This window comes from Stenella coeruleoalba (genome assembly GCF_951394435.1).
Source record: "Stenella coeruleoalba genome assembly, chromosome: 17".
Taxonomy (NCBI): domain Eukaryota; kingdom Metazoa; phylum Chordata; class Mammalia; order Artiodactyla; family Delphinidae; genus Stenella; species Stenella coeruleoalba.
Genome location: NC_137163.1, coordinates 74,917,780 through 74,933,285, shown reverse-complemented (window position 1 = coordinate 74,933,285; position 15,506 = coordinate 74,917,780). Strand labels below are relative to the sequence as shown.

The following is a 15,506-nucleotide window of genomic DNA, read 5'->3' as shown; positions in this document are numbered from 1 at the left end:
GCCGATGCAGGGGACACGGGTTCAAGCCCTGGTCTGGGAAGATCCCACATGCCGCGGAGCAACTAAGCCCGTGCGCCACAACTACTGAGCCTGCGCTCTAGAGCCCGCAAGCCACAACTACTGAGCCTGCGAGCCACAACTACTGAAGCCCACGAGCCACAGCTACTGAAGCCCACGCACCTAGAGCCTGTGCTCCGCAATAAGAGAAGCCACCGCAATGAGAGCCGCAACGAAGAGTAGCCCCCACTCGCCACAACTAGAGAAAAGCCCATGAGCAGCAACGAAGACCCAACACAGCCAAAAAAAAAATGTTTGAGCAGAAAGCATTTTCAAGCTCGCCGAATTCAACACATTCATTTTCATAGATGAGATCCAGACACCGAGATTTTAGGTGACTCAGAGTGGAATTAGTCAGACTCCCTCTTTAAAGCAGTATTTTCACCTTTTTTCTGCCATAACACATGAGAAATGACCAGTTTTCACATATTTGAGAAACTTCTACGGGTGAATCTGGGATTATGTTCATCCCCAGGGTGCTTTGCTGTAACTGCAGGACTCTCGTCCTGCCTGGAATGTAAAGATCAATTAGGCGTTAATTGTCTGTTTCTCTTTACCAGAAGCACATGGCCCACGGTGTTTTCTATGATTAAATCTTAAAATCAAGAGACACCACACAGAAATCTGGGTTTGCTGTGTCAACTGTGAAAGCCATTCCCCGCGGCAGCCCCGTAGCTGGAGGCCCCTTCACACAGGCCACAGTCACCGTGATCCGACTGACCTCAGAGGCACCGAGGCTCACGTTGCCTGGGTTACAGGAAATTGGCTTTAAGCCTTTTTCACATAAACTGTGTGTACGGCGGCTCACTTTCTATCCCTCACTGCCCCCAGGGTTGTAAATGCCCTGAGACCAGCGTGCTGGGTCTCCCCAGTGCCGCCCGTCAGCCCAGGTCCTGGTCTCTACCTAACTGCCCCCATGAGCAGCTGGCAGATTTGAAGTTAGACGGATCCAGGCCACTTTGGTTTGGGAAGTTTCAGTTCTCTGGGATTGCTGTTTCCATGTCCCCAAAGCCCCAGACTTTTACTCATGTAAGAGACAAGAAAGCCTGGCTCACGTTCTCCATGCCAGCATCTAGCAGCGACTCTGATGCTCGCTGGTACAGGGGTGAGATTCTTTCCATTTCCTCTTGCCACTCAAAGGCTGGACCAGCCTCCCGGGCGCCACCTGGGGTCTGGTGAGAAATGCAGAGTCTGGGGTGTCCAGCAGATCCCCGGATGCACAGGCACATTCAAGCTTGAAAGGCATCCCTAGAGCCAGCAGGAGTCACCGTGTCTTTGCCCCTGTGTCCTCTGCCCCTGGCTGGCTCTGTGCCCCATCAGCCCTCCCCATGCAGATAACATGACCCCTCTGGCCCTGGTCCTCCATCGGGAAGGAGCTGCTGGGGGAGCTCTGCCCACGATGACCCCCCGGGCTGCTGTTGAGTGCATGTTGCCCTGACTCAGAGGGCCGCTCTGTCGGTCCTGCCACATTTCTTTCTCCAATCCATTTTATGCTTTCATGAAATTTTTAAATGGATATTCAGTGGGGTAGAATGTAGGCAAAATGGTCTGTGAATGGAAGCTTCCCTCAGGCTTGTGTTCTCTCTCCTTAGTCCTCCATCAGGGATGAAGCAGGGCCGGATAACTACTTCTGTTGATGAAACCTCACGTGGCTGAGGTCGAAGTTTTCTGAAACAAGATGAAGAGGCATAGAGGCCCCTTCAGGCCTGCTCCCACCGATGCCCGGGCCTGTCCTGATGTCAGGGGCCTGGGCAAGGCTGCCATCAGCAGAGGACCGTGTGCCGGGTGCTCCCTGAACACAGGCCATGGTTATCACATGTGTGACGTCACGACGTAGCTCCAGGCTTCCAGGTGTCTTGAATGTACCTGGTCTGCATCGCACCGAAGTCCACACTCCAAAACCCTGGGTGGGTCTGTACAGCTCCACCCCTGCCAGCACTGTTTGAACATCAAAAAGCCAAAAAGCAGGGCTTCCCTGGTGGCGCAGTGGTTGAGAGTCCGCCTGCCGATGCAGGGGACAGGGGTTCGTGCCCCGGTCCGGGAAGATCCCACATGTCGCGGAGCGGCTGGGCCCGTGAGCCATGGCCGCTGAGCCTGCGCGTCCGGAGCCTGTGCTCCGCAACGGGAGAGGCCACAGTAGTGAGAGGCCCGCGTACCGCAAAAAAAAAAATAGAGCAGAAGCTAAGGATTATGTCACAATTAAGAGAAGGAGCATCCTTTGCCACCTTCATTATTTTTGAAGTAGTGCGTTGGCTAAAACAGGTAGAAAACATCAACTGTACCGTATTATTATCCTGTAGCACCCAACCAGTTCCTACAGCTTTTTCCGTGGCTTTCAAGCCTTCTAATAAGACGCTTTCCTCCTCACCTCCGGGAGTTTAAATTAGAACGTTTCAGCTGTGACCACGGTCATTTCTAAACATCATCAGTGTGTTGACAGTTATTAGGGAAATTGGGAATAACAAAGGAAGGACAGACGGAAGACGGGTAGAATCAGAAAGGAAATGGAGTGTAAATTAGTTACAAATGATTACTGTTTTTCTGGGCTTCCCTGGTGGCGCAGTGGTTGAGAGTCTGCCTGCCGATGCAGGGACGTGGGTTCGTGCCCTGGTCGGGGAGGATCCCACATGCCGCGGAGCAGCTGGGCCCGTGAGCCATGGCCACTGAGCCTGCGCGTCCGGAGCCTGTGCTCCGCAACGGGAGAGGCCACAGCAGTGAGAGGCCCGCGTACCGCAAAAAAAAAAAAAAAGTTACAAATGATTACTGTTTTTCTAACATAAACTCTCACGCTGGTTCTGTGTCTAGTAACTGCTTCCTCAGGTGTATGGCGTGCACAGTGGGGGTGCTTGGAGGGGCCGTCCTCTGGCTCTGGCCTCTGTTCACCCATTCTCAGGCCTTCTTTTCCGTGAAGACAGAAAGCAGGGTGGAAGGAAGACGAGCTTCCCGGGAAATGCTTCCTAGAAAGTAGCCTGGGAGTCCTCGTTCCTGAGCGTGCAGAGAGATGACTTTCATTTCGTTCTGAGCGGCACCAAAGTCCCCCTGGACAGACAGCTCGGCACACTGGAAAGTCGGTCAGTAGCGGTGGCCATTTGGGGCTTCCGGTCCGAATATGATGGAATTCGAAAAGAACAGGGTCGCGCAGGCCAGCGTGAGCTTTACCGCCAGTGACCGTCACGTGATAACTACACCTCATCATGTGAAGAGCCTTCTCCTAAGAACAGTGAATGCCGGGAGCATCGAAGAGTTCACAGGCCAGTATTCCCATGGGCCTTTTGTGAAACTGGAAATAACTCACTGGTCCTTAGCCCCTCAGGGCCACGTGCTTTTAGAGGGAGAAGGACTAGTGGGAATCTCGTCCAAGCACTCCTGTCACAGATGAGGACCGAAGGCCCCAGGGGAAAGGGCAGAGGCTCTACCTCCTGCCACCCACTGGGCGATCTTCCCACTTGCTGGAGGTTTGCCCTGGTCCTTAGGCGCAACGGTCACAGGCACAGATTTCCGTGGTGTCCTTCACTCTGCCCCTGAACCTTCTGGCACTGTCCCCTCCGTGGACACATTTTGGAAGCTGCAGAAGTAACCAGTGAAGATGTTATATGCACTCGGGAGAAACAAGGCCTATCCAGGGGGCTCTCAGGTGCCCTGGGGGTGATCCAGCCCCCTCCTGGAGGACCAGCCTCGTCCTCCGGGTGAGATGTACCCAGGGTAGTGGATGAGCAGACCCGAGGATCTGCAGAGGAATCCTCACTCCTCCTCTGGTATTTCATTCAGAATATGTTCAAAGAAACAATCTTACTTCATCTTCATGAGAGGAGGTGATTTTTTTTCAACTAAATGGAAGTATCATTAATAGAACCGCACAATTAAAAGAAATCATTACGGAGGAATTACCTTGGGGCTTCTTACATCTTGCATAGGAAAATATTTTTATTAGAACGAATCCTTTTGCAGATTACCAAAATGGTCTCTAACAAAACATGACGATGGGTGTAGTTAGAGATTAAGAGTTTTAAAAGATGTGAAGGAAAAATATGAGCCCCCCCCACCCCCGCCCCAAGCTTATTTTAAGACACTTCATTTTCTTCCCCTGAGAGCAGATCATTTCATAGTGATACCGCTTTATTTTGTAAATTAGTTATTTGACGAGTTAGTTGACTACGTTATTCTCTTAACACTCCTAGTTACAACCAGAGATGCTGAAAAGTGCTTTGGAAGGCTGATGCGTGCATCCGTGCTCTCTGCCAGCAGTGATGGGCAGAGAGGTGGTTGGACTTCAGAGGGCTGCAGAGATAAATGTTTCACTGTGTTATGCTCTAAGTAGAAAGCGTCCCTCAAGATTTATATTGGGAGTATTGATGAGTGTTTCCTCATAGTGGGCTTGGGTGGGGGGTGAGGGAGTCAAGTTGTTCAGAAAGCCATAAAATAAGCCCCATGAATGCTTCCCTATTATACAAGTTTTCCATAAAGTAACATATTTAGGTGTGATTGACACCTTACGATTGTGTTCTTAGTTCTTTAGGGGATCTGGGAAAATACATACCACAAAGGAACTTGATTCTGCTCATTGTGTGAAAAATTTGTGGAGCATTTATAATCAGTATCTATTTATATGGTTGATCTAGAAGTATTTCTAGGCTTTTTGTTTGTTTTAGTTAAAAAATAAGCCTGTGTTTAATGGGTTGAACTTCATACACATTCCATGCGCAGGAGAATGGGTTTTCAAATATATTGGTTGGCAAAAATAAGATAAACATGTTGACTTTTAAAAAAATATTTTCGTGTCTACTGCCGTTTCTTGCCCATCTTTTCAGTTTTTGAAGAGTTGGGTGCTTGTTGAAGTGTTAGGAGAGATTGATAGAAGTCTGAAGGTTTGCTTCATTGCAAAAGAGGCATATTAGACGTCACCGATGCCGTAGCCTAAAGCAGGAAAGGGATTCTCAGGAACCCACTGGCATTTCATGAACTGGGAACGACCCGCATTTCTGCACTCGTCTAGTGTTTCCGGGGTTTGGGTATAAGTGATGCCAGCCGGGCGTGATCGGGAGGCGGGTCTCCCCGCTGGGAAGGCGGCGGGAGGAGGTGGCGCGTGGGAACCCTCTGCCGCTCTTTCTCCGAGCGCGGGGCGCGGGCCTCGTGCGGCCGCCGGGATCGCCTCCCTCCCGGGCGGGCGGCGGGGTGCCCTGGGGCGGGGGCGCGCGGCTCCGCCGTTGCTGCAGCCGTGATGTCACTCGCCCATCCTAACCCGCGGTTGGTTGTTGTGTGTTTCAGCTCTGCCTGCAGTCGAACACAAAGACCTGGAGGAGACTCCCACATCCTTCGGGGAGGAGAAAGGAGGCGGCGAAGCAGCTGAAAGGAACTTGGGGCTTGGGGCCTTTCCGCACCGGGCGGCCGGCGAGGCGGCGAGGAAACTAAAGCCACGGGGCGGTGAACGAGCCGGGAGATGAGGCGCTGCCGCCGCTGCTGCTGCTGCTGCCGCCGCCGCCGCTGACACTCGGTTCCGGACCGTCCGCTGCCCTTTGTGCCGCCCGCACATGTGTCTGCCCGGCGCATCCGGAGGCGCGCAGACGAGCATCCACCACGGCCGCCGGGGAGAGAGCGCCCGCCATGCCCACGGAGAGCCTACAGACAGGTAGCATGGTGAAGCCGGTCAGCCCCGCCGGCACCTTCACGTCGGCCGTGCCCCTGCGCATCCTCAACAAGGGGCCCGACTACTTTCGCCGGCAGGCGGAGCCCAACCCCAAGCGACTCAGCGCCGTGGAGCGGCTGGAGGCCGACAAGGCCAAGTACGTCAAGAGCCAGGAGGTCATCAACGCCAAGCAGGAGCCCGTGAAGCCGGCCGTGCTGGCCAAGCCCCCCGTGTGCCCGGGCGCCAAGCGCGCGCTCGGCAGCCCCACGCTCAAGGGCTTCGGCGGCGGCGCCAAGAGCGAGGGCGGCGCGCCGCGCGAGACCCTGAAGCTCGAGATCCTCAAGAACATCCTCAACAGCTCGGAGGGCTCGAGCGCGGGCTCGGGCCACAAGCACGGCGCGCGGAACTGGCCGGCGCCGCGCGCCGACGCGGCCGAGCTGCACCGGCACTCGTTCGCCGAGTCGCTGCGCGTGCGCCCCACGCCCGGCCGCGGCAGCCCGCAGGAGGGCGGCTCGCACGTGGGCCGGCGGCCGCTCGAGCCCGCCCCCGATTCCTTCCTGCACGTGTCGCACAGCTCCTCGGACATCCGCAAGGTGACGGGCGCAAAGCCCCTGAAGGCCATCCCCTGCAGCAGCTCCGCCCCGCCGCTGCCCCCCAAGCCCAAGGTCGCCGCCCCGGCCGCGGTCAGGTCCCCCGAGGCCGAGGCGGCCGAGCCGGCCTGCGGGGTGGGCCGGAGACCCTCGCTCCAGCGGTCCAAGTCGGACCTGAGCGACAGGTACTTCCGGGTGGACGCCGACGTGGAGCGCTTCTTCAACTACTGCGGACTGGACCCCGAGGAGCTGGAAACCCTGGGCATGGAGAACTTCGCCCGCGCCAACTCCGACATCATCTCCCTCAACTTCCGCAGCGCCAGCATGATCAGCTCGGACTGTGAACAGTCTCAGGACAGTAACAGTGACCTTAGAAACGATGACAGTGCCAATGACCGGGTGCCCTATGGCATCTCCGCGATCGAGAGAAACGCTCGCATCATCAAGTGGTTGTATAGCATCAAACAAGCCAGAGAGTCGCAGAAGGTGTCCCACGTGTAAGAGGAAGAGCGCGCAGCGGAGGGAGGGGGGGGTCTCTGTCCGTGCCTCGGCAGTTATGGAGGTTGTGAGGTCTCCTTGCAGTGTTGTGAGCTTCTCCACTCTCTTTGTGTTGCTTGTTGTGCAATGTCTTTCAAGTTGCATGCCCGCCAACGTGGGGACTGACCTGGCGTCCTCGGCCACCATCGCTGCAGAACCTGGCCGATCGCTCGCCATCCGCCAAAAGTCCCAGGCCAGATTCACACTAGGGCTTCGATCTTCAGCAAAACTGTTTACAAGGAAAACGGTATACAACTTCTTCAATATTTATGTGGTTCCTGTGTTTTTATATCCCGCGCTATGGTGTCTTAATTAAAAGTTTTATCCACTGGCTTTTAAGTTGGGAGTAGCATCTTTTTGAAATAAAAAAAAAAAAGCCAATCTGCCTACACTGGAGACCGAAACAGTGGGGAAATAAATGGGGTCTGCTTACCAAACAGATAGTGACTGACCCGAGAGAGAACCGGGCTGGGCTTTCTGAGGAAGAAAGTGGGGACCCTGGTGTTAATCATGTAGGTATTGACATCCGCTCGTCACGTACTCAAGTAAGGGTTGGGGCGGCGGTGCTATGTACGTTTTGTGTCCGATTCGGTGTGTAAATGTTGGTGGTTCTGTGTAATGCTGACCCCAAGGAAAGACAATCAATGAAGGTGATTAAATCCGGAGGTTGGGTGTTGGCGGGGTTTATTGATATTGTTCTGATTTAGGTTGATTCAGAAATTTCTACTGTTAATCTTTTGACAGAATGGCCACCCTAGAGCTGATACTGAATGTCTTTTTTTTTTTTTAAGTTTGTTTTTTGGTCAAGAACTAATCCCGTGCGGATTCTCTTCCCTCCCTTTGTTGTTGTTGTTGATAAAGGGAGAGGGGAGTGGGGCTTGGGCAGGTGGGAGCTATCTGAAGACATGAACACAAATGGAAATACCAGCCGTATCGGTATAGACCCTCCCATTCACAAGTCAATACCTTTGGTAGCTGAACCAGATCTGAGCAGCATGACCGTGCCCTCGCGCGTATGTTAATCCGTCAGGTTGTGGACCTTTGTTACGCTCTAGGTAACCAGAAACACAACTCTAGGTAGCTTTAAGAGCCTGTGGTCCCTAGAGCTGCATATCAGCTTGTTCCTTTTCTCCCATAACCTGTCCTCCAGGTGATCTAGTTAGGAGTCCATCAGCTGCTGTAGCAGAGAGGTCCACCTACAGTGCCCAGCTTCCTTGCTCTTGCAGACACGCTCTGGAGCTCCCAGCAGCACCGCCTTAGGCTTCATCAGCTAATAGGACACTTTCTACGGTGTAAATGCTGTAAGACTTTGTACATACTTCAATTGTTATGAAATCTTTAAGAAGAAAAAAAGGAAAAGTTACTCTAATAAATAGCTCTGGTGCAGGCACTCATGGTGGTGGTTTCTTTGTCCCTTCCTTTGCTCCCTCCATGGAATTTTCACCTTGGACCGTGAGCCAGAAGCAGATTTTTGATGGTCTTGAAGGAGCAGCATTTCATTAAGTTATTTTCGCCATGACACAGTTATTCTGAACAGCCGTGTTCTGCATTGTGTGCGTTTTGCTAAAATAGTTGCATCGAGGTTCCTAAGATACGCTGCTGCCGCTTTACTTAGTTCACACTTTCAGCATTTTCATCTTTTCTTAAACATCAGAATTTTTCACATCTTCCACCAAACTCTTCAGTTGTAAATATTTGTGAGTTCTACTTTTGAAATTTATAGCCTTGTTCTTATTTGTACAAGTCCAAGTCATTAACATTACATGTGTTCAGACACTGGTCCACTCATTCATTCATTCACCCATTCCTCTTTCAAAGGGGTGTTCGTTGAGTGATTCCCTTTTCAGGCCTCACCGTTGACCCGGGACTGCTGTGGTCAACAACACAGTGTTTGCCTCAAGGAATTTAGATTTTCACTTTTACTTTAAGAGAAGAATCATTCCTCTCAATGGACATGTCTTACCTCCTGTTATTAGGACATTGAGTATTCAACAGGTATTTAATGAATCAAGTTATCTGAAGATTAACATTTCCTTTAAAGTTCCATATAACATGTAAAAGAAAGGATTATTTTTAAAGTTTCAGAAACAAACGATATGATTCCCAACTCTTACTGTTCACAAACGTTTTCCTTTTGAAAATCAAATTTGGTTCCTTGACTCTCCACTGATTTTGAATTTTTCTGGTTCTCTGCTTAACTTCTAGTTCAACTAGAGCTCTACTTTCCGTAAGAAAGACTTTGAAATACTGCTATGAGTGGTGATACTACAATGCATTCAAGATAATAGGATGAAAGTTTTATATTTTTATATACACACACGTTTTCTTCCCTCACCATTTGGATAGAAATGTGGCCATTTAAAATATTCATGGCTTAGCATTTATATATCCATCTCTTTCTGGGGCTATTGAAATACTAAAGATAGATGTTATTTTCCTAAGGTAACTGGTTTTGGGGGGAGATGAGTACTTGACGAATTTAATATCCCTGCCTATGCTGATTTTGTTTGAATCTCCCAACACTTCAAAACCACCTTTAATCTGTGTTCCGACAGAGCTATAAATCACCCCACTATAGTTCAGTCTAATCTTCTGGGGCCTCTTTATACCATGGACAAATGTGAGGCTTTGGGTTCATATGGAAGATGGGAGTTCATTATTTTTTTTTTGTTCTTGAAATTAGAGTTTCTATAGAGGACAATTTCAAATGCTTAATATTAAATCCTGAGAGTAAGACATTTCCTAATTGTGAAGTCCTCTTTGCAAAATGCTCACTTTTGTAGCTCATGGGATTAAGTATCTTGAGTGTGTGTGTGTGTGTGATGATGATGCTGTTGGTGTGACTATACGGCTATAATATAGTTCAGCCCACTTTTATTACCCCACACGATGCAGAGTGACACAGGATTGCACTAGATGGCTCTGGAGACTGGTCGTTTCTTTTTTTCAAACCACCATGTCTTAAGACAGTCCTCCCATATCCACTGCCTCTGCCATTGCCGTAGTTCATTCTCTCATCTTCCCTTAACTGGACTGTCGTTCCTAGAACTCTCTAACTGGAATTCCCCCTCCCCACAACCAGCCTCTTCCCATCCCATTTCATGCCAGGGATATCATAATCAACTCTGATGATGTCACTCCTCTATGCAAAAACATCCTCCAGCTTGAATAAGTTGCTGATAGGATAAATCCTAACTTTTTGACAGAGAAAGTCGGGCATTTCCCTCTCAGACCTCATCTTCTGTGTCCCCTTCAGCCACCCAGCCTAGGCCTCCAGGCTCCAACCAAAGAGAAGTTTCCACTGGGGACTTTTTACCACTGCATCAGTGACCCATGGCTGCGTAACAAATTTCCCCAGTACTCGGCAACTTAAGGCAATAAATATTTATTACCTTGGTTTCTGTGGGTCAGGAATCCTGGAATGGCTTAGCCAGTTGGTTCTGGCTCAGGGTGTCTGGTTAGACTACAGACAAGATGTCAGCCAGGGCTGCATCATTTGAAGGCTTGACCAAGGCTAGAAGATCTGCTTCCAAGACGGCTCACATGGTGTTGGCAAGAGTCCTTGCAACACGGCATCTGGCTTCCCCCAGAGGGAGTGACCTGAGAAAGCAGGGGGGAAGCCACAGTGCCTTCGGTGATCTGGCGTCCTAAGTCACACACCTGCACTGTGCTCAGCTCATCAGGAGGGTGTAAATGCAGCCACACTCATGGACAGGAGAACGAGGCGCCACCTTTTAAAGGAAGAAAGATCAAAGAATTTGTGGACTTGTTTTAATATCACCATTACTGCTGAGTTGCCGTAGCTTTTCATTCTGTGAGGAATGCTTTCTTCTCCCTCCGTGGCCTCACAGACTCGACTGTCAACCACTGCGATATTTTTGAGTTTCAACATTGCCTTTTCAAGTTAGATGATCATTTCTGTCATGATCACCATGGACCCAGACTTTCCTAGACTGCATGGGTGCCTTTGTGTGAATTTTGAGACAGTATACTTTCCTCAAAACATTTTATCGTCTGCCCTAGGGAGGAAGGGGGGAAACTGTCCTAATAAATGCACAAATCTCTGATGGTTACAATGTGAACTATGGCCCGAAGGTCGGGCACAGAAGCCCAAGGTGTATAGTAGATGCTTAGTAAGTGCTGATATTTTTAAGCTATCACATTTAAGTCCTATACTAGTTACACTATAAATGTTATCACACTGAACCCAAGGTGATAATTACCAACCCATTTTAGAGATGAAGAACCTCAGTTCCATAGAGATTAAGCCCCTTAACTAAGATCCCAGGGGAAGTAAGTGGCAGAAGGGAACCTGAACTCAATTCTGTGGTTGCTGCTCTGCACTCCCTACAGCCCAACTCAAGACAAGCACGGGCGGACTGAGTGTGTTGTACTAAAAACCCAAGCGCCCTTAAATTCATCTGGATAATTTTATCTGCCGCCTGTGTATACAAGCATATCTCAAACAGTCAGATTTTCAGCAATTTCACTCTTACCCAAATGGTAACCAATAAAATTTTAACAAAGACTTCAGCCCACTGAGTTCAAAGAGACAAGGCTATAGAATCGCATTCTTTCATTCTTGAACGAGCCATTTTGAAGCCCGGTCCTCTCTTTTTTGATCAAGGACTTTGAGAAGGGCAAACCGTGGAGGGAAAGGTCTGGCCACGACTCAGCAATCAGGAAACATGTGTTGACGATTCGGTGAATCAGCGTCGCTCTCCTGTCCCAGCCTTGGGGATGTACACAGTGTGTACTGACCAGAAGATGCACTGGGGCAGGAATATATAGGTGAAGGGTGCTCCGGAGGAATGGAAGAGATTCTTCACTGAGAAAAGATGACTCACCTCACCACGATTTTTTTAATATAAATTTATTTATTTATTTATTTATGGCTGCGTTGGGTCTTCGTTGCTGCGCACGGGCTTTCTCTAGTTGTGGCAAATGGGGGCTACTCTTTGTTGCGGTTCACTGGCTTCTCACTGTGGTGGCTTCTCTTGTTGTGGAGCACAGGCTCTAGGCGCGCGGGCTTCAGTAGTTGTAGCTCGCAGGCTCAGTAGTTTTGGTGCACGGGCTTAGTTGCTCCACCATGTGGGATCTTCCCGGACCAGGGCTCGAACCTGTGTCCCTTGCATTGGCAAGCGGGTTCTTAACCACTGTGCTACCAGGGAAGCCCTCACCGTGATTTGTGAAAAGTCCACCCTCCTTGTCCACTTAGCCCTAGAAGATGACAGAGAGTTCTGCCGGCTTCCACTCTGCTGTCCATGCGCTGCCACGCCAGGGGCCAGAGGCTCGGCGGCTACGCATCTGGCTCTGGACAAGTCGGGTGCACAGAGGGTTTCTCGGGTGTTCATCTCACGCCCTTGCTTTGGCAGAAACCCAGCAGAAGGAAAGTCCAGAGGGAGAGGGACCTCCACAGCCCTTTGGAACCCCCTTCCTTCAATAACTGAGACCCATCCGCCTAAAAGTTTGCCTCCACTCCCTCATCTGTGAAATTCGAGGGAACCAGCTGATGTGTGTGTTCTCTTCGGGGCTTTGTGACGGCACCGAGGGCTGTTTGGGGAGCATCAGGATGAGGTGTGAGGAATGAAAATTCAGAGAAGACTAGGCTGCTCTTGTCCTGGCAAGCAGGACAGCAGGCAAGGCCTGATGGGGGCCAAACACGTCACTGACGGGCATTTCATGCACCAGCTGCCCGAGCAAGTTTTAGTTGGGGAAAGAAACAAAGTCTATAAAAGGATGCTTCTCTGAATGGAAGGAATCTCCTGAAAACTTTCAGGTTGGCAGAAGCTGGCAGAATTCAACGTGGCCAGGTACACACCCTGTACAAAGCTCCAAGGGTGATAATAATAATGAAACAGTCTTTCACTAGCGGGGCATTTCATTCATTTCACAGTCATGAAACAGCTAGCAGGATGTCTTCGACGCATTGCTAAGCCCGTTGTCACATCATCTTATGTTACTCTCACAAGAACTTTGGAAATAAATTAGAATCCATTTTGCTGATGAGAGATCAGAGGATTAACCAACTTTCGAAGGCACACATCCAGTAAGTGGAAAAAGTGAAATGAAAACCCAGGTTAATAAAGCACGTCCTAAGACTCATTCCACAATGAATTTTTAGCATCTAGGGTGGCAAGAGCCATTTTGCAGTAAGTCACCTTGTAGAATATTTCTCAGAAGCATAAAATACCATTGCATATCCTGGTTTGTGATTTTCCATACAGGGAGTGACTCAAAACTCTTCATCCTATTTGATCACATCAGGACTGAAGCTTCTGGGTTCTTCTGAGAGCCGTTAGCGATCCACTGTCTCTCTCCAACTCAGTTCGCAGAGGAAGAAACAGATGCAGAGAAATAAGGCAGTGGGTCTCAGCCAGGGCTGAAGAGCAGTTAGGTGGCAGACGGGGGTAGAGCAGAGGAACCTGGTGCCCTGGCACCCCCACTGAGTACCAGGCTCAAGGAGCAGCGGACTGGGTACCACTAACAATTCCATCATGTGACGTGATTACCACAAACTCTGTTGTTCCTACGCTGTGTTCCTCGTCTCAAAAACTATCAGATATTTAAAGAATTTCAATTAGGAGGCTTTCTGTTACCATACATTAACTATTAATTAATCCTAGCAGATATAAAATTCTATTAAAAGATTAAGAAATTTCTCTAGGGACGTTATGGACAATTTTGGAAATAATTACCACTATTTTAATTTTATTTATTTATTTATTTTTTTGCGGTACGCAGGCCTCTCACTGTTGTGGCCTCTCCCATTGCGGAGCACAGGCTCCAGACGCACAGGCTCAGCGGCCATGGCTCACGGGCCCAGCCGCTCCGTGGCACGTGGGATCCTCCCAGACCGGGGCTCGAACCCGCGTCCCCTGCATCGGCAGGCGGACTCTCAACCACTGCGCCACCAGGGAAGCCCTGAGGATTTTTTTTGTTTTTCTTTTGTTTTTTTTGTTTTTTGTTTTCTGCAGCACAACCTCGCCCATCCTGACTGTTGCCTCAGGGGGAAACCAATACAGACATGGCAGCAAATACATAAAACACCACCATGGTATTCCAGCAGGGGGCAGAATCAAATGGCCAGGCTTAACACATTATTTCTCAAAGTGTGCCCCCAAAACACATTTGAATTCCTTGAGGTTCTCAGTAAAAAGTAAATTCCTGAACTCCACACCAGGTCTAGGAATCTGCTTTTTTTTTTTTTACAAGTACCCTCCGAAAGATTCTTAGGCGTTAAAATTCCAGAGTCTCTACTTTCACAAATAATCAACTTTCAGTGTTACTAACTAGAAAACTGGTGAAAATGTTACAGCGGCCAGATATTTGAAAATACCTTTGTTACATTTTAGAATCATAGTTACGTAGACTCCTTTTGGAGTCTAATTTTCAGAAGTGAAAAATACATTCAAGACTGCCTGCCGTAAACAGGACTCATTACTACAGTTCAACTCTACTGATTGGGATGGGCAGGGGAAGGGGAACAAAACTCTAAGTCTGCAGACATGATTTTCAACTTGACTCCCTCATTTGTCCCAAAGGTCAAGGAGTCGCATGCATACCTTTTCTTTGCCAAAATACAAAAGCTTACCCCTTGCATGAAAATACGTAGTCAACATGGCGCTGCTGGGTAGTGACCATTGAAGGCCTCCTAGCCGACTGTGTCCAAGGCATAGAAACACCTCCCACTTTTCAATGTGTGCGTGCTGACGTCTCAGCCATGGGTCCACCATCCTGTTCTCTGACAGTTCTGCTTACTGGGGTAGAGAAAAAAAAAGGCAAGCCACGCATGAGTACAACTGCTCCCTCCACTGAGTCAATCTGCGGCGGCTCGTAATTGAGAACATCTGGAATTTCAACTGGGGAAGGAAAAGTCCCACAGTGCCTGGCTTCACAGGTTTCGCCTTCATAAGTGTAAGTAAGTGTGAAGCTTTCGAGGATTTCTAGGCATCCTTAATCTTTTCCAGTTTTTTTTTCTTTTATAATAGATGGAGAAGAGCAGCCAGGTGAGGTCTTTACGTGCATCACGAGCTCACCTTCTGGCAGACAGGCTTCCAAATGCTTCGGTCACATCCCTTTCCTCTATTGAGTTCTAGACCGTTTTAAGGACTTGAACTACTGAGCATTTTATTTTGGTGGAAAAAGGTGAAACATTCATTTACTAACTTCATGGGCGTGTGGTTATTTCACTAAAGGCTCTTCCTATTTTCTCCCAATGAACGGACAGCTGCACACGGTTTAGGAATGTGGGGCTCACGTCTGTGGCGGCAGGAGAATCACTCCACTTGGTCTGGGCACAGGCTTGATGTGTTCTGTCCACCTTTCGAATTTCCCAGAGCATCTCCGTGTACAAGCACCTGATATAAAACCAACCTTCTCCCCTAAAGGCGCCTTGCTCTGAGTTTATGCATTTGCGTCCATCTGCTAAGAATTCTTTGCTTGAAAGAATTTGAGAATTGAGATTTGGACGGCATTTCAGGTTCCCGAGGGTTTGTTTTCACCCCCAGATTCACCACCTGATGCCGTTTAAATACAGTTTAATAGTTGAAATGGATTTTTGTACTTTCTGCACTTAAATGATTACGTGTTCATGTGCATGCACACGCTGGATTTCTTAATTCCAGACAAGTGTGTGGAGGGTCACATTACACCCCAGTTACTTGTTTCAATTAGAATCCTAGTGATTTGGGGAGGTC

At 49.3% G+C, this 15,506-nt stretch overlaps 1 protein-coding gene and 1 long non-coding RNA gene across 6 annotated transcripts in view; one reads left to right on the top strand and one right to left on the bottom strand.

The window, feature by feature from the left end:
- The window catches only part of FAM110B (family with sequence similarity 110 member B), a 132,264-nt gene extending 122,300 nt beyond the window's left edge, over positions 1–9,964 (top strand). For all 4 annotated transcript variants that reach the window (XM_079902033.1, XM_079902034.1, XM_079902035.1 and 1 more), the window contains exon 5: positions 5,323–9,964. In XM_079902033.1, coding sequence (XP_079758159.1) covers positions 5,659–6,771 — 1,113 coding nt within the window. In that variant the 5' untranslated portion in view covers positions 5,323–5,658 and the 3' untranslated portion in view covers positions 6,772–9,964. The remainder of the gene's footprint in view (positions 1–5,322) is intronic.
- Positions 9,965–10,165: 201 nt separating this feature from the next.
- The window catches only part of LOC307176108, a 167,240-nt gene continuing 161,899 nt past the window's right edge, over positions 10,166–15,506 (bottom strand). Inside the window, exons 6-7 of one of the 2 annotated variants that reach the window (XR_013824607.1) lie at positions 14,402–14,567; positions 10,166–10,538 (exon numbers count right to left, since the gene is read on the bottom strand). This is a non-coding gene — a long non-coding RNA (uncharacterized lncRNA). The remainder of the gene's footprint in view (positions 10,539–14,401; positions 14,568–15,506) is intronic. The other variant, XR_013824608.1, reaches the window with a different exon arrangement.